At 42.9% G+C, this 24027-nt stretch overlaps 1 protein-coding gene across 4 annotated transcripts in view; it reads right to left on the reverse strand.

Annotated features, from left to right (window-relative positions):
• The window catches only part of LOC125903739 (echinoderm microtubule-associated protein-like 6), a 117176-nt gene extending 95636 nt beyond the window's left edge, over window positions 1-21540 (reverse strand). For all 4 annotated transcript variants that reach the window (XM_049600852.1, XM_049600850.1, XM_049600851.1 and 1 more), the window contains exons 1-2: window positions 20251-21540; window positions 19360-19664 (exon numbers count right to left, since the gene is read on the reverse strand). In XM_049600852.1, the coding sequence (XP_049456809.1) occupies window positions 19360-19556 (197 nt within the window). In that variant the 5' untranslated portion in view covers window positions 19557-19664; window positions 20251-21540. The remainder of the gene's footprint in view (window positions 1-19359; window positions 19665-20250) is intronic.
• Between the last annotated feature and the right edge of the window lie 2487 nt (window positions 21541-24027).

Below are 24027 nucleotides of genomic sequence, written 5' to 3' on the forward strand. Positions count from 1 at the left end.
TCTCACTCCAAAAAACAAGAAAGCGATGGCTGAAATGTCCACAAACCAATGTGTGATGCTGAAGCTATACTTTTTACAGTCTGTGCTACCGCCGACTCTCTCTGCAGCAAGATACAACCCAAAAGGCCGCCTGCATAATTTCAGTAACACCTGGGGTTCTGCACAAGCATCAGTGATGAGCAGGGATGAGATCATGTTGTGCTTTGCAGGCTGACTTTCATAGAAATGAACTAAAATCAATAGTGGTCTGGAAGAATAGAAAAACACTGATTAACATAAAACTTTCTGTGGGATTTGGAAAATAGTTGGCAGTGATGTGAAAGGATGTTATTTGAAAACAATTTGCAGAGAATGGCTCCTTCAATTTAATGTGACGACTTAAATCTGCACTCATCCAGTAAATACATGATTCATCACGGAGCAGCTCAGTGTGTGTGTGTGCACTTTGTGTGTTTATGTGTGTTACCTAAAAGTGAATGTGTTTGCGTGTGTTTCCATTTCCAATATGTGTGTGTGTGTGTGTGTGTGTGCTGCCATGCATTGTCTCTCTCAGGTAATCTGTATGTCAACACTGAAACCAACAGATATTCAACTCTGCCTCTGGAAAGTCAAACAGCAGTACAACGTGTGTGTGTGTGTGTATGTGTGTGTGTGTGTGTGTGTGTGTGTGTGGGTGACATCCACAAAATTTCCACAGCTTCTGTCTTAAATGCTTTCAAGGTCAAAACATCAAATTAGTAACATCTGAAAGACTGACAAGACAAAACAAGTAAAGATTTCCAGTTTAAAGGGGCTATAAATGTTTATGATAATAGTGTTAAATAATGATGTGTTGTGTGCCTGTAGTAGTGATGACCCTCCAGCGAATGACAAGCTGAATCTGCAGCTCCCCTCGGCTTTATGAAGCTTCAGAGTAAGTTTCAGCTCATAGATTATCTGTCCAACACACAACTTCACTGTTGTGGTTCACTCACACTGCTCTCACAGCGTTGTTTTCAGAGACAAAGCTGTATAAAGCTCTGCACACTACCTGCTCAGCAGCAAACAGCAGACAGACACAGAGATGAGTTGAGTGGAACATTAAGCAGCTGGAGAGATGAACACATTCTCACTCTAAACTTGTCAAATACAGCAGCTTGGTCAGTGACTCTATGCTTCAAACTATGGTGCTCTAGGTACCCCTCTAGCATCAGTTTTTGGCGCTCAGGGACATGATGTCAATTTTCGCTTGTTACATGCAAAATAAACTTCTGTGTTCACAAGAAACAAAACTACTTGGTCAGGTTAAGAAAAAAAAGATCATAGTTTTGGTTAAAATAACATAATGGGCTCTAGTTTCGCAGACCGGGCGAGGCGGGGGCGCAGCGCACCTGCGCTTCGCCAACTGGGTGTAGCCAGGCAGATTTTGCAAGTTTGGCACACTGTGCGCGCTGGCGCAGCTACTCGTCTTTCTCACCTCCGTCCCTCCTACCTGCACAAGTCGGAAAGAGGGAGGAGAGAAGGCGTGGAGTGCGTTTTACACACATCACACCAATCAAATGAGCCCCTCTCCTCACCCTTAAATGCGCCGCGCGAAGGTGTAATGAGAGTTTACTCAATTCGCCATGGCAGAAGAGAGCAGCAGCGTCAGACGGCCAAACTCCTTCCAGGAGGAAACTGATGTTTTGGTCCGGGAGGTCCAAGCTCGCAGTGTCTGAATATACGGAACTGCGAGCAGACCTCCACGGGCTGATGATGCAAAGGTAGCCTGGGAGGAGGTCACCACAATTGTAAATCAATGTTGCGTTTCTCTCGTGTGCGCGCACTCTCTCTTTCTCTCTCGCAGTCTCACTCTGTTTCTTTTCTTTTGACTTTTGACAGATGCTGAATATTTACTCCCTATCTGATGCTGTGGCTGTTTGTGGTTGGCTGAGAGGGATGTGAACTCATTAGTTTGCAGCTGTGTTAATCAAATCAGGTTGGGTTTCCATTACGCGTGCCAAACGGTGCCAATCCCCTTTGATCTGACATCAGATGTGACGGTCGATATAGAGATACATTTATGTGCTGATTGCAGATAGTTGCATTGAATAGTGTTTTTGTGGGTATTTATTGCATTGTTAATGTGCCTGACATTCTGGAAACCTGCCTGTGAGGTTTTGGTGACGTGTGCGCACTGTCCGCTGGTCAGCCAAACTTCGGCTTACACTGCCTGCGCTCTGCCTGCGCTGACAGTAGACCTGGTTTCAGCTGGTGAGCTTTTAGTGCCTTTTGGCACAAAACTGTCACTGCACCAAGCTGGATCTGTCGACACCTCCCCCTGCTGCGCCGCCACACCCATCTCAGTGCACCTCGGTCTGCCAAACTACCAAACTGAGTGCGCCTCGGGTTGCGTGCTCGAAACTAGCTCTGCGTGGGGTTCGCCACCCTGCGCCGCGCCGGGAAACTAGAGGCCAATATGTTATGTAACAGAAACATAGCCTGCAAAAATAATAGGCAAAACTACTGTGATGTCACCCATTGGTTTTTGAACTCCTGTTTTGAAACCTCGACCATTTTGGTTTTTTGGAGCCAGAAGTGACCATATTTGGGTGAGAGGCTGGAGCTGTGGAGCAAGGGATGGATCGGACTGAAAAGCCTAAGACACTTAAGAACCGTTTCCACCAAGCAGTTTGGTTCAGTTCAGTTCAGTACGCTTTTTTTTCCATTTCCACTGTGAAAAGTTGTGGATGGTACCAATGGAACCGTTCTGTACCGACCCCATGTTTGGTCCCCCCTCTGTTGGGGTACCTAGCACACAGATCTGGTGCTAAAAGGTGGAGCTGTGAACACCGCAATCTGAGGAAAAATAACTTAATTCACTGGGCCGACTGCCGGCGACTTTTAAGGTGGAATGTTAACCTGTAATGTTACTCAATGCAGGGGTTGATGACATGAATTAATCAACACACCTTAAATATTCGATATGACAACTTTGACCATCACTTTAGTTTTTATATGACAGACACATTTGGTAATAAATGGATCTTCAAGTGTTTGTATGTAATAATTTTAGCCGGATTATGTGAACTGTGTATACTGCAATCCTCACCCAGAGAAAAAAAAGGGTCGCGTGGCATCGAGCTAATGCAACACTAACCCCCTGAGCTTGCCTGAGAAGGACTAAATGCACAAAACTGCTATTTTTAAATATCCCATGGAGAGAGACTCTCACTGCAGCCTGTTTTATTTTGTTCTGAAAATGTCGGCGTGCAGCCTCGTTCTGCGGACGATAAACGAGGTGCAGACTGATAAAGGAGGAAATACAGTGAGTGCTGGACGGAGCAGTGAGTAACAACAACCCCACCGACATCCAGTGTTGTTTGTGGTGGAAACGCTAAGCTAACCTAGGGTCTAGGTACCATGTCTGAAGGGTTACCGTTGGTTCCAAAGGTACCATACTGAAAGTGTTTGGTGGAAACGGGGCTTATCTGCAAACAGTCTGTCACCCAAAGCAGCTTTCCCTTAATTATGTGTAACTTTAAGCTTAAGGTTTAACTTTAAGCTTTAAGGTTAACTACGTAATGTAATTAAAAAACCTCAACGTTAAATTTTGGTTTCACATGAGACACGGACAGCAGTCTCCTGGGTGAAAGTTCTGTGTTTGTTTGACCCATCCACCCCTCCGTCCTCCCATTCAGCTGTCTTTCTTGTTCTTTATACTGTGTCACTGCATCAGATGGGTTTATATTTGAGTTAGTTGAGAGCCCAGTGTATCTCAGGCCCTGTCTGCATGTATACAGATATTTTTATAACCTTCCTCTATGTTTTGGCCAGTCTGCAATCCTCACTGTGAGATGCCACTCAATCCTATGAATCCTACCCTTTAAGAGGTGATGATATGTGATACGTCAGTATTGTGTGTAGTATTTGTTCCTGCTAAAAGCAGTGGGGAAAAAAAACATCAGTTATTGCAGCTTTTAATTGCTGCAAGCGAGGCAGTTGTTTGTGTAACAACACTTCTGGCCAACTGCATTCTGACTTTCAGTATTGCTGTTTTAATTAGAATCGTCTGAGACAACACTGAGGAGAAAACAACCGATTAAGATTATGACTAAATACAAGCTGAACCTCATCAGCTAGACCTTCTTCCTCTCCTTCAGCTGCTGAGCAATCAGACAACTGGTTAGTTTTATCCAGTCAAGCAGAAATACCATCAAAACTACACAGCAAACATAATGATGTCCTTTGGTTTAGCTCTTCCTGTGTGTGTGTGTGTGTGTGTGTGTGTGTGTGTGTGTGTGTGTGTGTGTGTGTGTGTGTGTGTGTGTGTGTGTGTGTGAGTTGGTCGGTCAGGTTCTGCCTGCAGGTGACCAACAGGAAGTGGGACAGGAGAGGAAAGAAAGGAGAAACAGAGGACGACAGAGAGAGGGAGAGTCTGTACTGATGAACTGAACACGCACCAACCCAGATCCTTCAGTCACAGTTCATCCTCATTTAGTGCCTTAAATGTGAAGCAGTGACATGAACGTAACTCATGTGTGTGTGTGTGTGTGTATGTGTGTATATGTGAGCGAGATAGAGAAATAATTACATTCAGATGTCGTCACAGGAACAAAATTAACTGTGTTTTAAAGAGAAATATCATCTTTAAATGAGTGTGTGTGAGAAGACTGTAGTTGAGCACTCAATAAAATGATCATGGCTAATGTGTAAAATACCACCGCCTGTATATATTAACATGGCTTCCTTGACAATCCCCTGTGCATACTGTGACCTTATTTATTACTGTTTTCCAGCACAGTGTGACAGCAGGAGTCTCCCAGCTGCTTTCTCTCCTGCATTATTTCTTTGCTGCAGTCAGATGAAGATACTTGTAAAGCCACAGTTGATACGACAGTAACAACATCTCTTTCTGAGGTGTCCCAAAATAGATGTGTTTTAATGTGAGGATACTGGTGCGACTACTGGGAAGTAGTGCAGGGAAGTTTAAGTGTTGTGTTGCCTCGGTATACTCTGGTTCTGACTTCTAAATAGATCGAGTATTTTGAGTATTCCTAAGGGGCCGCACACATGCTGCGTCTTTAACCGCCTGAAAGATGCAAGGTCAGACCCTGGATGCTACTTTTGTGACTTCTTTGAGCCAGCTTTCCAGAGCACGGCAGGAGGTTGCGTCCAATGTTGCTAAGTAACCTTAACAGTATCGTAGCCTATTTACCTGAAATCCTGAGTGCAGAGCTCAGAGCTCTTCTTCCAGGCGCTGTTAGTTAGTGTGTGGACCTATTGTGTGTGGGCATATTGTCCGTGGGACAGATGTAAAGCTCTGGCAGCTCTGCACCAAAACGATCAACTTTTCCAGATTTACCACAGACTGATATCTGTCGACTGTGATTGGTTGTTCCTCATCACATGACATGCGGTGAGCGCTACTACGTTCCAAAGGTTGAAGTCTGTTTATCTCAGGGTGCAGCCATCGCGCCCTGAAAAACAGGCGCTTGGGAACATGTGCCCGCCTCAACAGTGTCGCATTTTAGCGTCCCTGCCGCGCGTCCTCCATGAAAGCAATGAACTTGAGCGTGCAGAATACGCAGCATGTGTACGGCCCCTAAGACTTAAAATTCTGCCAGTTAAACAATACAAAATCTTTGCACAAAGTAAAGTAAGCCGCAAGGCACAAAGGGGTTGTATTCCCGGAGGAAAGGAAAATTCAAAATAAGATCTCCTCCTTGTTCACACTATCACTTCTAAACATAACTGAACTCAATATAACAGAGATTTGGGGGTGCCCACTAGCTCACCTGGTAGAGCAGGCGCCCCAAGGGCTGTGTCCTTGCCACAGCAGCCATGGGTCCAATTCCAACTCCAAAACGTCACTGCCCTCAAACGTCCATGCAACAACAACAAACAAGGCAATGGTGAGGCAGCATTGTAGACACTGGTGGTCTGTGCGGCCATTTCATACATCCAGACGTGTACAAAGGAAACGTGCATTCTTTTCACTACATTACTGAATCGTTTCGCTCCGCCATCATTTAAAGTTCATTGTCATCTCCTACTGCCATATCTGGCTCAAACTACACTACGCAGCCTCCATGATCTCCGGTGGTACTGCTTGGTTTCTTTCAGAAAAACGTGCACAAATACAGATGAAATGAACGCAGAGTACAAACAGAAGCATAAATGAGCCCGATATGCCTACAGTTAGCTTGACCACACTTTATCTCAAGACCGTCTAAAAGTGACAACTGCGTCGGTCTGAAACTACCAGTGACAGTCGTGCTGCGCTGTTAGCCGCTTTGCGCTGGGTGTAAGATAGGGCTCATAGTATTCCAGATATTCTAGTATTTGGTGTTGCGGCCTTCACAACACAACGCACAGGACACACTAAAATTCTATTCAGATACTGGGAGGAAGTATAACAACATGCTTCATTATTGGGTGGCTGAGGCTCAAAAAGTAGAGCAGGTTGTCCACAGATCGGAAGATCAGCGGTTTCATCCCCAGCTAAAGTATCCTTGAGCAAGATACTGAACCGCAGATTGAGTACAAGTGAATGGTTACTGAGCAGCAAGTGGCGCATGTACGGTAGCCTCGGCCACGACTGTGTGACTATGTGACTGTGACTGTGTGTGTGAATGGGTGAATGTGACTTGTGGTGTTAACGTGCTTCGAGTGGTTTGGACTAGAAAGGAGCTATACAAGTGCAGTCCTCTCAAACAATGAGGCTGTAGGATACATAGAGATGATAACTTATAGAATCAAGAAGTGTTTTACTCCCTGTGATGACTGTGTTGATGCTACATGTGTATTATTTTACAGTAAATGAACTCAAATCTACCAGCTCACATGTATGTTGCATCATGACAGCAGTGACCTGGAGACGATAACTGTATTTAAATCAAAATACAAAACAAGCAGTAACACTAACGGCCACTAAAAGTTTTTTAACCACCAACCAAACTGCAGCAGCGAGCCCCGACAACTCTGCAGGCAGCAGGAATAATATCCACAGGCTAATGAGCTAACAGGCCAACAGGCGCTACATCTGACTGGTGAATGAACTCATCTGGTGAGCTCCACAGCCCCCAAGTGGTGTCTCTGGTATCGAGGGCAGGCATGAAGTTCAGTGCATTTGTAACATCTTGCAGAGTTGTCTGGGCAAAATTGCACACAATGCAGATTAGGGTTTAATGAGATGCTATTGAACGCTGTTGGACTGATACAAATGCCAGTTAAAGAGAGTTCAGGAACATTTAACTCCAGTTTAGACTCTAGTAAAAATATGAAAGATGAAGCGAACAGTCTGAAGTGAGTGGAAGTGAACCCTGAGTGAGCTGAACAGATCTAAACTGAGCTGGAAATGGGAGCTCTTTGCAGCAGCAGCATCCAGCCTGTTATAATAATTGCTGCTATTCAGCAGCAGCCCGATGCTTCACTGCAGAGGAGCATAAAGGCTGATCGCCCCCCGGGAGGCCTCGGCCATGAAAGAGCCAAAGAAAAGAGAAAAAGACAGTCCCACTCTCTATGCCTTTCAGAAAAACTCAACATGGATTTAATGCGTCAACATGGAGCCTGCAATTACTGAAGCAATCCATCAGGCAGGCAGAGACACAAGTGAGTGCGGTTATGAATCAGAGCTTTCAACACGAGTAGCTCCGGTGAGGAAAGAAAGGGAAAAGTTAACATCGATAATATAATGCATTATTTATAACCATAAAGATCCACACTTCAAAGCATCATTCTGCTAGTTGTTACATTTGTAATAATCTGTAAATCACCAACGCTGCAGTCAGATAGCGAGACAAATCTGTGAAACCGCAGACTTGTTCAATAATACTTTTAACACAAAATGTTTTAATGACTTCTTTCTACAATATCTGCACATAAAACTATGGTTAAGACTGAAAAGAGGTGGTGATGGTTCATAAAAGCAACACTGACTGTTGCATCTTGATGAACGTTGGTGTTGGAGCACATTATTATTTGCAGACTCATTTTCTGATGAGTCCCAAATCATAACATCTTTTTTAAGATTGCCTACGGTTCCTCCACAGTCCATGGAGTTCAGTCTGTTCAGTAAAAGTTTTGGTATTTATATACAGACAAGCAAGTATGTTACAAGTAACAAGTATGTTGTTCACACCCATTTCCCAATAAAAAGGCAAAGTCTAGCTAAAAAATGTAATTTAATTTAATTTAATTTAATTTAAAAAACCTTCAGGGGGGACCTATTTGTCGCCATCTGTGCAGGGGAATTATTAGTGTGTGACACATCAAAAGCCCTGATTGGCAGCCAGTGTGAGGGATGATGACACTTAAAAGGAGAAAACAGTGTGTGGAACAATGGATCACTTTATTGTACAGAGCAAATTACAACAAAGCACCAACGAAGACGATCTGCCACTGAAAGAAAAGAGGAAAAAAAACATGTATAACAAAAGCTACCTGTGTTATTTTTTCTTATTTTTGTCTTATGTCGTGATAAGAGTGTTGCACAGATATAAATACAGGTGTGCCTTAAGATTTTGGCTTGCCCTGTGGTGCGCCTTTGGCAGAAAAAGCTTGAAAACCACTGAAATAGTGTAAAAGTGTGATCCAATTGCTAGACTAAATTGGCGTTGTACATTTATGCAAACCACAGATATGTTAGTTTTGCACATTATTATGTGCGGATACAGTGAAAATTGACATGTCATCAATGCTGTGGTTAATGTGTGGTTACGTTTAGGCACAAAAACCACTTGAGAACAGCTCTGGGTTCATCTTTGTTATCCACACACACACTGCCACGCACCCACACATGCACTTTCACTATTGTCAGCCAGCTCATTCGTCTCCTGTTTTAGAGCCGGGCTGTGACATTATAGTTAGGAAAAGTTTATGGGTGTGTTCCGACTCACATACTTTTTCTTTTTACATTTAGTAGGCGCTGCAGCCGTCCTCTAATAGTACGTACTGTTGCATGCAGTATGCACACAGTCAGGACATACTACTGTCTCATAACACTACACACTGAACTTTGACTCTCTGCTTTTGTTACTGTAGAGATAAAACAGACGTCACTCACTGAGCTCACCAGAGACGGAGGTCAGTCTGGAGAGCTCTGCTGTTGTTACTTTGCAATGAAAAACCAAACTTCATTTGGTACCTAAAACTTGCTGAAGACACAACATTAACTTGCTAATAAACAACCAGCTTTGTTGTTTGTTGGTCTTGAACAGTGGTCTGCAGCTTGGCAGGAATCTTGCCCAGTTGTCACACCACCCACCATTCCCTCTACCTCCCAAAGACAAAGTCAGCTCACATACAACGTCACTTTAAAAACGTTGATGTCGACTAAGCCACATTATTATTGCTGAATTACGTTACACAAAAAACACTTTAAACTAAATTCAAAGCTGTTTTTTACTCTCTGTGACCTCTGACCTCACTTCTGGTGTCTTGTTAAATTTGCTGATCTGATAACTGACGTCTTTTTTACTCTGCGGTCACTCTCACTGTAAATCAGCCAGCCTGGATCACAGCGCTGGCTAAGTGACTAAAATGCAAATGTAATTACTACCTCAGTCGTCTGCAGATTTTTCCCACATCAGCTCCAGTTTGTGGGAGGAGAAGGAGGAGCAGCCGCAGTGCAGCAGACACAAAGTTCAACCCTGAAGTCCAAACTGACGCCTGGGTTTCAATAAATATAGTTTAAAAAACAGTTAGATCAGCTTCTGTTTTCATGAAGCACGCTCCTAATTCCCTTTTGATTTTAGCTGTTTACAAAAGGGAGATGAGGGCAGCTGAGCTCCATGTAACCACTTATATCTCAAACCCTGGATAAATACACCATCTTAATTTGATTAAAGTGCCAAAGCAGTAATAGACTACTTCCAACAAGCCATTAGAGTCTGTGCAAAACCATTAAACCAGAAAAATACACTTTAAAATATGAGACTGTAGGTGTTAATGTGTGATAGAAGTTGGAAGTCGTGCTTGAACACTGTGAGGATATTTTAAAGTTTTCTCCTGGCCTAAATTGAGCCCAGAACTCTTCTCCATCCATTTGGAGTTTAATGGCGTGTTGGCAGATTTCCACTGTAACAGCAGCCGCCGTGGTGCCAGTAGTGATGAAGAGACCAATGTATCAGACTGGCCCAGTGACAGTGACATTTCCTGCAGCCAGCACTAACCCAAATACTGCTCTCACTGGGTCTGTTCTCACTGTGTGTCTTTATTACTGTGGAGCAGAGACATGTTCGGAGGAAAGCCTGAAAATGTCAGAAGGGACCATGTCCGAGTCTGTGGCTGGGAGGGTTTATTTTTACTGTGTACCTGCAGACGCCTCTGAAGAATGTGTCTAATGTTTAACAGTGGTGGAATTGAACTAAGTACATTTACTTAAGTAGTGAAGCCTACTTACTGTAGATACAAATGTGAGGTACTCAAGTCTTTTATTTTCATGCCCCTATATACTTCAGCTCCGTAACATTTACCTGACGGCTTTAGTTACTTTACAAAATAAGGTTTTTGGACAAAATAAGCATTGTGAAGGTGTCAGTTTGGGCTCTGGGTCATTGTGATGCCATTTCTTTATTATAACTATAACATAACCATATAATTTTTGGGTGGCAGTAGCTCAATCCATAAGGACTTGGGTTGGGAACTAGAAGATTTCTGGCTCATATCTGGTCCCCATCCAGACCAAATATGGTCTGGATGGAAACCAAATATGGTCCAGAAATATTGAGTGTGGACTGGCAGCCGGAGAGGTGTCCTAGAGCAAGGCACCGAACCCCCCAACCACTCTGGGTACCTGTCCATGGGCAGCCCCCTCACTCTGACATCTCTCCATTTAATGCGTACTAGTCCATACCCATTGAGTACAGCATACCATACCATGACTTAGTCATACCAAAAATTAGAAAACAAAAACAACATTGGTCCACAGGGGGAGCCACAGTGATCGGTCACATTTTAGCCATTTTGAAGCATTTTTCTGTTGTTATAGCGCCACCCAGTTGCCAATTAGAGTTAAATTTCTCCAGTCACCTTGAGGCGTCCTGTTCTACATATCTACCAAGTTTAGTAAAAATCGATATGGCGGTTAGGCCTAGATAAGAAATTAGCTCTCTAGCGCCCCCATTTTGTTTGATGGGCTCAATAATGGAGGGGTCCCCTCAGATTATGTCTGGTCATATGCCTACAAAGTTGCGTGGTGATGGGTGAAACCCTTGAGATGTTATACACCTTTATGTGATGAGCCACGCCCTCCGCAATATTCATTGCCTTATAGAAGCTCAGTTTTAGTAAGTTTTCCAACTTTTGCCAAGAGGCAACTTTAGATATTGGTCCCTAGATTATGTTCACTGAGTTTCATGCAGATCGCTCAAACTTCCTAGGAAGAGATCGATTTGAAGTGTTTTTCAAAAAATTCAAAATGGCAGAAAATCTATAAAGCGGAAGTTATGGGTTCTTGAGGCAAATGTGTTCCTCATGAGGAGAGGCATCTCTGTGCAAAGTTTCATGTCTCTACGACATACAGGGCATGAGATATGCCCATTCAAAGTTTGCAATTTCAATGGGTTGCTATAGCGCCCCCCTTTGGCCAATTGATGTAATATTGCCTCATTCGCATCCTCCCATGACCCTCTACCACTGTGCCAAATTTCACATGGATTGACCAAGTCAGTGAGGAGAAAATCGTGGAACAGACACACACCCATAGACAGAGTTGTCGTCATTATAAGACATAGGTCCTGTTTGTGCATGTGTGTATTTCAGGCCTGTGTGTATATGGACCTGCACTTGGTAATGAACCTGACATTCACCCATTATTCTCGTCCACAGACATCACCATGCTAAAACCTCCTGAATGTGTGGATCTTAAGTTATCAGAAAAAATGGTGAGTACAGATTTGCAGGTGCAGGGCTGGCGAACCGTCTCCAGCATGCCAAACAGCATTGCATTCAGCTGCTTTAATTACCTGGTCTGTTTGTTTTGGAGAGGAAGAGGCCTCTGCAGATAATTCAGCTCCCAGTAATCACCTCCCAAACAACAAACACTGGAGGACTTCCTTCACCACTGGTGTGTACACAAAAATAAGAGGGGTTCATCTTTTGTACTTGTGTAGTGATTTAATGGTGACAACTGCCTTGAATGTTTGGATACTGAACACATGGATCTGCAGAGGGACAAGATTTTCAAACCTACAGAGTCTTTGATACTGAAAATAAAGATTTTCTTTCTGCACAATGGTCAAAGTTACCGCAGGGAGCAACTCGAGGCAAATAATCACCTTACGTCACAGTTTGAGTTCCTCTTTACGTAACAGGAATTGTCTCTTTGTGCAAAAACGTGTTCATCATGGTCCGAACTGTGCAGTGACACAGAGGCGACCCACGACACATGCAGCACATTTAACTGTAGTATCAGCTGTGAACCTGCAGTCAGCTATGAGCCATGGTAATTTGGCACAAATGCAAATCTAACACTGCTATCAGAGAGCATGGCAGGGCTGAGGCAGCATCCAGCTTTTCAATTATTGTCACTCACACACACACACACACACACACACACACGGTACCACAGGCTGCAGCTGACTGGCCTTCTGTATAAACTGTCCGCGCCTGCTGCTCCGATGACTCAGGCTGTTTAGTGTCGGTGAATACACCAGGTGTGTGCGCGTGTGTGTGTGTGCGCACGTGTGTGTGACCATGTTGGGATGAATGAGCGACCTCAGTGAATCATCTTCCTCCTCCACTCGCTCTCATTTGCTCTCATCAACAGAGAAAATCCCTTCTGCTGCTCCGCCTGAATCATTAATTCAAAATGCGATGAAAGCAAACATTTGAAGAAATTCACTCCACGTCCACAAACGCTGCAGATATTAAAAGCACAGCCAGCGACCCTGCCTCCCAAAAAGCATGGTCAATTATAACAAATGTGCAACAGCAGAAATGTTGTGAAAGAAACAAATTAACTTAATGAAAGTCGTCTTTACAAATACATGTTATTTTGTATGCAGGGTTAATTTCGTACAAAAAGAACAAACGCTGTGAGACTGACAGGTGAGAGAGACACAGATCCCTCTGTGCAACAGCTGAATAAGAATAAAGAAATCAGCAGTCATTGGTAAAAGAAACAGGAAGCTTGGCATCAAAATGTGTGCAGAGTTAAACAGGAGCAGGTTCCTGTCTCAGTGTCAGGTCACAATAACGCCTCTAACAAGCTGGAATTAACAGGCAATTTGTTGCTTTGGCAAAGCTCTTCATTAAACTTCACAGCTGAAACAGGAGGTTAGCCTGGTGTTAGCACTGTTGGAATGTCAGCTGAACATGCTATCTGACAAATCACAGTTTAAACCTATTCCATCTAACCACTGAGTCGACTGCAGAGGGCTCAGAGAATGATCAGTAATGATCAAAGGTCACTGACACTATTCTGGACTGGAAAACAGATTCGAAATCGAAGGGTTTCTGGGGGACAAAATGCTGAACCTGAACCAGAAAGAAAATAAATTTGTCATTGGGAGGTAGATGGGATGGTGGATAGCCTGTCACCTAAGCAAGATGCCCGCCAAGCTGCAGACCACGGTACGAAACCAACAAGCAACAACATTCATTCTTTCGTTTTTTGTAACCACTTATCCTGTTAGGGGGCTGTTGCCTTTCCCAGCTGACACTGAGCAAGAGGCGGGGTACACCCTGGACAGGTCGCCAGACTATCACAGGGCTGACACATAGAGACAGACAACCATTCACACTCACATTCACACCTACGGACAATTTAGAGTCACCAATTAACCTGCATATCTTTGGACTGTGGGAGGAACCCACACTGACACGGAAGAACATGCAAACTTTGCACAGAGGGGCTCCCACACCCCAGGGTTTAAACCAGGAACCCTCTTGCTGTGAGGTGACAATGCTAACCACTGTATCACCGTGCCGCCACAAACAACTCTTCATGGTGTTTCCACCATCTTTGTGGCACTGGACCAGGGTGTTTTTTTACAGACATATTGCAGCATTTCCCAGCGGCCTTTCAACAACCAAACCTGGGTGTTGTATACCGACACATTGTGGCATTTCCCAGTGGCGTTCAAGCCACTGAACCGGGGTGTTTTATTCACCAAAACATTGCAGCGTTTCCCAGCAGCCTTTACGCAACTGAACCTGAGTGGGGTCTTTTTTCAACAAACCCTCACAGCAATTCCCAGCATCATTTGTGCCACGGAACCTATGTGTTTTTTACAGATATATCGCAGCACGTCCCAGCGGCCTTTACCAAACCTGAGTGGTTTGTACTGACACACTGTGGCATTTCCCAGCGGCATTTAAGTCACCGAACCTGGTGTTTGATTCACCAAAACATCACAGCCTTTTCCAGTGGTGTTTGTGCCATGGAACCTTTTTTACTGACACATCCCAGCATTTCCCTGACGCCTTTAAGCCACCGAAAACCTGTGTTTTTTTGTGTGTGTTTTTTTTCACCAAAACATCACAGCATTTCCTAGAAGCATTTGTGGTGTGGAACCTAGGTGTCTTTTTACAGACACATCGCAGCATTTCCCAGACGCTTTAATCTACGGAACCTGGGTGTTTTGTTTTGTTTTTTCACAAAAACACTGCAGCATTTTCCAGTCGGGTATGTGGCACCAAACACTGATGTTTAAAGCCAAAACATGATCTTTTCCTGACCATAACCAAGTGGTGTTTGTGCCTTAACCAAATCTATAACCACAGTATTTTGGAAAAATGTAATATCTGCTACAAAATAATGTACAAGTGGTTTGCAGAGACATACACTGCCACCATTTATTCTGGTGGTTAGGATGCTTAAAGATGCTAACATGCTCTGCAGAGCTGCAGAGACGATGATTCTCTGTGGGTTCTATGACAGACGCCTTTCACAGCCCGTCTGACGTCCAGACTCTCCGTTATACAATTGCCAGATAATCCCAGATTAAAGGTTTTGGGTGTTTGTGAACTGGTTTGTCACTCTGAACAAATGTTTAATTGGCTCATACAGATCCACAGACTGTGTTCTGGGATTTAAAGGGGTTTTCCAGGATTTGAGGGCTGTTTATGGACACATGGATCCTCTTTGTGCACTCCTGTGGAGTTTGTGATTATATATTTACAGTAAACTATAACATTTATAATTACATCACTGTGGTGAGCTGTTGCACCAAATAATATACTTTCACTACGCTGTTTTTTTTCTCCTGCTCAGTTTATTTAGTTCAGGTAGGGATGACGACATTCATCACCTGAAAACGCATCTGGCTGCTCTAACAAGATCACCGCTGTGCAGCTCGTTAGGAGTTCATCACAGCCGAACCTCCGGGTCTCATTGTTTCATTAGATTCACACACGTCGAGATATTATTCAGCAGTTATTACATTATATGTTGTGACACACAGACTGTGGTGTGTCGTCAGTTAAAATAAGAAATGCATTTTATCTTTGTTGTATTCACTGCCTTTATCCTGTTTAACCTCTTTGTTCATGCTGCCTTCAAGTCATGTGGGGAATATATCAAAAGTCAGAGTAGCAATGAGGCAACAGAGGGAAATACGACATGAAAGATTCAAACTTAAAACGTGTCTTCACTTGAAGCTCACACGTCTATTTTCATGAGTTTAAGTCACAATAAAGTCCCAATTAAGTGCCACTTTGATGACATAAGGTAAAAATTACATAACAATTTGTACAATTTGTTTCTGAATAATGGAGTAGAATACATTTCTATGCATTTAAGGCCATTTCTTATCACACATAAACATGCTTTGTATGTATACATTTAGCGGGTGAAATGTAAGAGGATGGTCCGACAAAGAGAAAATATCCAGTGAGCCAAAATGCCTTGTTGGTGCCAGAGGTCAGAGGAGAATGGCCAGACTGGTTCAAGATGATAGAAAGGCAACAGGAAGTCAAATAACCACTGGTTACAACCAAGGTCTGCAGAAGACCATCTCTGAACCAACAACACGTCCAACCTTGAAGCAGATGGGCTACAGCAGCAGAAGACCACACCAGGTGCCACTCCTGTCAGCTAACAACAGGAAACTGAGGCTACAGTTCACACAGGCTCACCAAAACTGGACAATAGAAGATTGGAAATACGTTGCCTGGTCTGATGAGTCTGGATTTCTGCTGCCACATTCAGATGGTAGGGTCAGAATTTGGTGTAAACAACATGAAAGCATGGATCCATCCTGCCTTGTATCAACAGTTCAGGCTGCTGCTGGTGGTGTAATGGTGTGGGGGAGATTTTCTTCGTACCAACTGAGCATGGTTTAAAGACCACAGCCTACCTGAGTATTGTTGCTGACTGTGTCCATCCCTTTATGACCACAGTGTACCCATCTTCTGATGGCCACTTCCAGCAGAATAACGCACCATGTCACAAAGCTCAAATCATCTCAAACTGGTTTCTTGAACATGACAATGAGTTCACTGTACTCCAATGGCCTCCACAGACACCAGATCTCAGTCCAATAGAGCACCTTTGGGATGTGGTGGAACGGGAGATTCTCATCATGGATGTGCAACCGACAAATCTGCAGCAACTGCGTGATGTCATCATGTCAATATGGAGCAAAATCTCTGAGGAATGTTTCCAGCACCTTGTTGAATCTGTGCCACCAAGAATTAAGGCAGATCTGAAGGCAAAGGTGGCAAGGCAAGGTGTACCTAATAAAGTGGCTGCTGAGTGTATGCTGGTTTAAGAGCTTTTATTTCTGTCAGTTGACTCTGCCACTATTTTTGAGACACTTTATCTGTCGATACTTTCTATGAATGTGGCTATTTCCTGGTTTTATCTTAAGACCTCCTTGAATGATAGATGTGGGCGGTGATTCAGAGGTCTGGTACCAGGCTAAACAGCAAATAATGTGTCATTTATTACTTTACTTTATCCTAGTAAAAAACCTGTGGTGTGCTGAACAACTGAGTCTGGAGTGTGCTTCCATTTCAGTAAGTTGTACAAAGTAATCTGCTGTGAGAGAGTGATTGTAGTTCAGCCCATAGCGACTTAGGTTGGGAACCTGAGGGTCACCAGTGCCAGTTCCTGTCCAGACCACATATGGAGTGCAGACCATAGATGACAATTCCTTTCAGGGATTAATAAAGACTATCTTCTTCTTCTTAAACAACAAAATATTTCATCAGCTGTTGCCTTTAAAAATGACCCATGTGAGCAGTTACTGACTTGACAGCGCCTACCAAACCTCTCTAACTATGTTTTCATTGTGTGACAGGCAGAGTTTCTCCCAAGGGATCATGGGCAAAATGACAAATGCCCTCATCTGCTCCGGGGCTCTGCCCGGCAACAAGCACTGCCAGCTGGTCTGAGCGGTATAAAATTTAAATATCAATATTTCCTCATTACATAAATCCTCTTACTGACATAGCAGCAATCTCAGACCTTAAAACTCCCCCATGAGGACTTCATCCCCCCAAAACCTGAAAAGCTGTTTTCTGGCACAGTAAAGATCTGTTTCTGTTTAGATTCTAGCTTCTGTCAAACTGGAGGATAAACCGAACTGTGTGGGAGAGATAAAACCCCGCCAGGGTTTCTAAAAAACATCTCGAGCCAAAAGAGAAAGAAACGAAAGCGTCCAGATGAGTAAGAGGAGTGGAAGAGTCGCTCTGAGACAGAATCTAACGATTATCAGAGTAGGAAGGTGAAACAGTCACTGTTCATTCAGTAGAGTTTGTCCCTCCAGTCAAGTCAGCCATGTTGGTGTGTAAAAGATTTACGAGTCAGGTCTTACAGCCCACATACATCCAACCACAAATATTCTTCAGTTACATTATTATATACAGTATTAGTATATGAGCTGCACCTTGCTCGTAAATATAAGCCCTGCAGTTATTTTCATTTCGGGTTATCTTTGTTTTTTGTTCATTGCTTGGTCTACAATTATAAAACATACACAAAGACAAATGCCCCCCATAAATTACTTTTTTAAACATTTGACAATGAATGTTTTTGGTTTGACAGACTGTTGATCCACCCAGCAAATGTTTTAAGGTGTTAAAGGAACTGTGTGAAGAATTTAGTGCCATCTAGTGGTGAGAATTGCAGACTGCAACAAGCTGAAATTAATTCTTAACTCCTGGTTTGATTTCCTTCAGTGAGTGTTCATTGCTCAGGAGGATTTGACCAGGAGCCAGATTACCACAGAGGTCTCTTCCTCTCCAAAACAAACAGACCAGGTGATTTAAACCAGTAAACCACTAAATACAGCAGTTTCACATTAAAAAGCAGTTAAACATCAGTGTTTTTCCAGCGCTGTTTGGCTTGTCACGGAGGGGCTGCTAACTATGGTGGCTGTCACAAAAACACAACAGACACACAAAGATACAGACAACCATTCACACTCACATTCACACCTACGGACAATTTAGAGTCACCAATTAACCTGCATGTCCTTGGACTGTGGGAGGAAGCTGGAGCACCTGGAGAAAACCCACGCTGACACAGGGAGAACATGCAAACTCCACACAGAGGGGCTCCCTCCTGGGTTCGAACCAGGAACACTCTTGCTGTGAGGCAACAATGCTAACCACTGTACCACCATGCCACCCTATATATACACATATATATTATGTATGCATATATAGAAATAAAAGAAGACGAAGAATGTTTAAAATGAAGAGTTGGACCCATCCAACTACATCCACCCCCCCAGTCCGACATTCACCGCCTTGACTTTCATCCTTGTCCGGCCATGTTTCCCCCTGACGCTGCCGGGAGCAGTTAAACTATAACGGCATCCAAATGCCCAAGTGCCAGATTTTGACGACTTCAGAGTGAGAGCATGGTAGCAAACCATACAGTTTGAAAACGAGGCACGGCTCCAACTAGAAAACAATGTTTTGATGCATTGGATGTGCTGAATGTGCATATTAAGGCAGTACAGGAGGAGGTGCACATTAATAATCCTCCAGGACTGTAACATGCTCATGTTTAACCCAAACAATGTGTCATGTGACTGCAGTTGGTTCAGATCCAGGTCAGAACACGTTCTCACCACAAACGAACCGCACCAGAGTTCGTTTGTAACTGAACCGAGACCACCTCTTCAAGAAGGTCTCAGTCCGGTTGTTTTGATGCGCACCTGAGTGTGATTGCTGTGTTCACACCTGCCCAAATGAACCACATGTAGGGGGACAACAAACTTGAGTTCGGCTGAACCAAACCAAACAGGGCAGGTGTGAAAGCACCTTTAGTCTAGTCATGTAGTGGGCCGGATTGGACCCTTTGACGGCCGGTGCTGGCCCACGGGCCGTATATTTGACACCCCTGTAATTTGTCTTACTTAAAGTCTACACTGACTTTAATACATATGATACTATTATATGTCGTGTGTCTGTATGTTCCAGGTGTAGCAGCAGTCCTCCTACCTGATGATGTCATCGTTGTGTCCCAGGTAAAACCTCTGGCTGTGCTCTCTGGTGTTGTAAACCACGCCCACCCCGGCCACGAAGTACACCACCTCCTTCCCGGCGGTGTAGTACAGGTTATTCCGGCACTGGTGGCCCCGGTACCCGTAGACCCAGTCCAGTCTGAGCCGGCAGCCCGGGGCGCTCCGGTCCGACATGCTCACTCATCTGACGGGACACCGTGTCCGCCGCTGCCGGTGCTGCTGCTGCTGCTGGTGGTGCTGCTGGTGCTGCTGGTTCACTCTTACTGCTTCTGGTTTAAGATCCTCCAGAGCGAAACAGCAGATTTATTATTGATTAACTGATATTTATTGACAAAATATGTTATTTTTCTAATCATTTATGTTGTTTTCAAGATTTAAAGTTTAGATGTTATCAAAGTTCTCTTTAATTTTTCTTACTTATCTCGTTTTTTAAAGAAAGTGGACATAAAATAATGTAGAACAGACTCATTTAAACTCTTAAAAAACATCTTTTTTGTGTCAAGAAATTCGGTCTTAACAGAAAGAACAAGGAAACAAAGATGGTTATAACTGATTTAAATGTATACCCTACAGTTTAATGAGCTATCTGATGTTTAATTAATGTAATATCTTTTTAATTCTGTAATATTCTCATAATTTACAGTGGCATTGTCATATTATTAATTAATTAATTTTTTTACAAATCCAATTTTAATTTATTTATCTTTATTTTACATTATTTTTTATTTAATTTTTTACGAATTTGTTTTTAATGTATTTATTTTATTTTATATCTTTTTTTTTAAAAAAAATATTTTATTTATTTATTTATTTTTACAAATTACACAAACATATAGCTGCTGTATTTTAGAGTTATTTGAGTACTTACGGGTCATTTTCCATCCCTGATCATATCTCTGTAGTGTTAAGCATCCAGCAGCAGGTGAATCAGATGTCTCAGAGTAACAGACGGCTCAGAGCTCTTTACTTTCCACCAGCCATCATCATCATCATCATCATCTTCATCATCATCTTCATCCCCAGGGTTGCTGCTGGATGGAATCCCTGTTATGGTCCTGCAGAGACTTTCTGGTGCACTTAACAGTATTTTTATCTCCTGTGGTTTGAGTGTAATTTCCTTTAATGTTCCTACAGGGACCAGTCGTGTCTTTATTGCACAGGGAGTTTATAACGCCCCCGTTATGCTTTGTGGTTCTTAATAGCGTCCATTAAGATATCAGACGAACTTTTTTTTTTTTTTTTTCAAATATAAGCTATAATAGGGTTTCTCCTTAGATGTAAAGGAGCGCGCTCTGAGCCTCATTCATAATTATTGCCTCAGCCTGGAATATTCTCCGGGTCCCTCCACCTGCAGCCACCGTGCAGATGGTTTTATTTGACTTTTCCAACTGGAAATAAAAGAGTCAGAGATGGAGAAATGATCCTGACGCGTCTGGAAAGTTCTGTCCAACAAACACAAAGAGACTAAAAACAGCAAATGAACACACACAACTGATGCAGGATTCTGCTCCTGGAAAATATAATCCCTCCTCACACTAATCCTCGACCTCGGCACCAGCCATGGTTACTACAGCACGGGTGTTTTGTTCTCCGGCATCCTCCCGTGCGCTCACAGCATCCCTCCGCCGAGTAACGCGCAGCGCGGAAGGTGGAGGAGGAAAAGGTGCGGCGGCGGCGGCGGCGGCGGCTCACAGCCCCATTCACAAATCTGTGCGTGAGTAAAATCCACCAGAGGCAGGAGGACAGGGTATGTGATAATCCACAATCTCAAAAAATAAAAGAAGCGGATTATTTCAGCTGTGAAATGTTCGGGCAGTTCCGGAGAGAGCCGAAGAGACAGAGGAGGAAGGAGCGATGAAAACAAGTGTTTAATCCCCGCAGATGATCCAACTTCAGCGGGCAGAGGAGGGGAGAAGCCCCGGGTTCACACCGCAGCATCCCGGCCGGATGACGGGAGAGGAAAGTCCTGAATCCCGGCAGGAGGAGAGCATCCTCCGGCTGCAGCAGAGTCCCTCCACCCACAGACAGGCAGGCAGACAGATAGACAGGCTGACAGGCAGGTGAGCAGACAGACGGACTCAGCTGGTCAGTAAAGCGAACTTGAGATGGGTAATGGAGACCCTCCCTGACCGACCAGTCTCATCACTGTGATGTTTGCTCGCTCGTTTTCGGACTGACAAGCAGAAGCGTCAAGTTCACACAGAGCAGATCATTAGATACTGCTTCCGGTGTGTGACCTTCAAAATAAAAGCCCATGGAGTCAGGGGGAAGCGTTGTAGTGCACACACATTATATATAGGTTAGACTTGATGGATGGATGGATGGATGGAGGGATGTCCAAAGTCAAGTCCCATGTCAAGACTGACAAGTCTAATGTCAAGTCCCAATTCCTTAACTTTGAGTCTCAAGTGCTACGCATGTCATAATGTGATCCTTACCAAATTCAATGCCACCTTATGGGAGTAATCATTTATTTAATTTACCAAAAAAAAAAACAAAAAAAAAAAAAAACAGAAATGCAGTAGTAGCATTCCCTCTGAATATCAAAAAAGCCACCAATGAGCTGTAGGCACAGTAAATTCAGTCTGATAGGAATGACAGGAGATGTAATTCAGTTTAAAAGGTTTACTGAAAAGTTAAAATTACACTCCGTCACATGGCAGATGCAGCTCTCTGCTCAACTAAACTGCACGTGATGTAAATTACAAAATTAAAGGGAGTGTCATCATCAAAATTCAACAGCATGCATTTTAGTCATTTTACATTTTATACAATATCTAAGTTTTATACAATGTCTGGAAAGGAATTTTGCATGATATTCAAATTAACTTGTGTTATAGTCACACATTGTGGCTCTGACAAATGCTTTTGAAATTTGTATTAATTTGTTCAAAACAAGTATGTTAAAGCAAGTGCCACTGAATCTAATGAGAAAAAAAGTAGTACTGACATTGTACATTCATATAGCACAATTAACCAGCACCACAACAGAATGAATTTTTAGTGTTTCTATCCTGTCTTGGTGTATTTGACTTATCTAATAATGGACAAATGTCATAATTTCTGTTCCCAAATTGGCTTAGGGGAAGATATCAAGTATTTTCAAGTCAAAAGGCTCAAGACCAAGTGAAGTCACAAGTCATTGGTAGTAAAGTTGAGGTTGAGTTGCAAGTCTTTTTTGACTTTGATGTAGCCAGGAGACCAAGTCATTATTTTGCAAGTCAGAAGTAAGTCTCAAGTCCCTGCTCTCAAGTCCCAAGTCAAGAGAGGCAAGTCCCAAGTGCTGAACTTTGAGTTTCAAGTCCTAAACAAGTCATAATGTGCATTTCAACACATTCAATGTTAATATTAAGTTGAATATTAAATAAAAAGGAGTGCTTTTTAAAATTTGTATTTGCTTGTTGAAACAAGTTTGTCAATGAAGTATTTAGCTGTGAAGCTAACATTAGCTTAGCATTAGCTCAGTAACTGTGTTAATATTAGCTTCAGCTAAATGTTCTTTGTGTGAAATGTTGAGTGAAGTTGGAAGTTGTTGCATCTTTGTAATTTTCCACCTGCACATTGTGCATATTGCAATATGTGTTGTGTTGACCACAGCACAGTTTTTGTATGTGAACAAAAGTTTTTAAATAATCTTTTGGCTTTGGGGAAGGTTCAAAGTGTTTTCTCGTCCACAGTCTAACTTAAGTCACGAGTCATTGATGTTAAATTCCAAGTCAAGTTGCAAGTCTTTTTTTTTTATTACGTAAAGTCATCAAATTTGTGATTGAAGTCCAAGTCATGCGACTTGAGTCCACATATATACACAGACACACACAACAATTAATAAAATACCAAATTATAATGGCAGTATTTCTGTGATGCTCAGTTCTTCAATTTACTGAAGTTTTCAGGCAAAACATTCGATGGTTACAGCTTTGAACATGAGGATTTGCTGCTTTTAGCTTTTTTCCAATCTAGTTAATAAATAGGCCTATGTTTGGATTTTGGGTTGATGCTGGGCCGACATAATTAATCAATAATAGAAAAAAAATTGTTAGTTGCAGCTCTATCCAATGACAAAGGAACGGGGAAAGCAACACAGACAAATATCAAGTCATTCTTTAAAGTTAGCATCTAAAATAATACAACTATAAAGAAACCAGAATATTTTGTTTCACAGTCTCACAGGTGAGTGTTTGTTGTTGTTGCAGCTGAAGTGGTTCAGACTCAAACAGTCAAAAATAGATAAACAGAGAGGCGGTGCACGTCTGTCTGAGACATGCAAGAGAACTGACTTCTGTCTGAACTCGGAGCTCGAGGGGCGAAAAAACTCCCCTGCTGTGACGCTTTTTCATTTTCTGCTTCTTTATACTTTCAGCCCACAACACCTCTGAAATACATATTCAACTTTTTGCAGCTCTGCATTTGTTTAACAGCCTAAACTTCTTACATGATTTTAGTTTAATACATATTTGAGGCCCAAAGAGTTAAAACTGACAGTAAAAGCAAAGGTTAGAGGGATCAGTCCAGATTCCTGTATCAGAACTTAGTTTCTTCTTCTCTCCTCTTCCATTTATCATCTCACAACCCATCAGATCTATCTGGTGACCCATCGGAGGGGCCTGACTACAGAGGGATACTGAACAGGCTGACCAGGAACAGG

Source organism: Epinephelus fuscoguttatus, linkage group LG16, assembly GCF_011397635.1.
Source record: "Epinephelus fuscoguttatus linkage group LG16, E.fuscoguttatus.final_Chr_v1".
NCBI lineage: Eukaryota > Metazoa > Chordata > Actinopteri > Perciformes > Serranidae > Epinephelus > Epinephelus fuscoguttatus.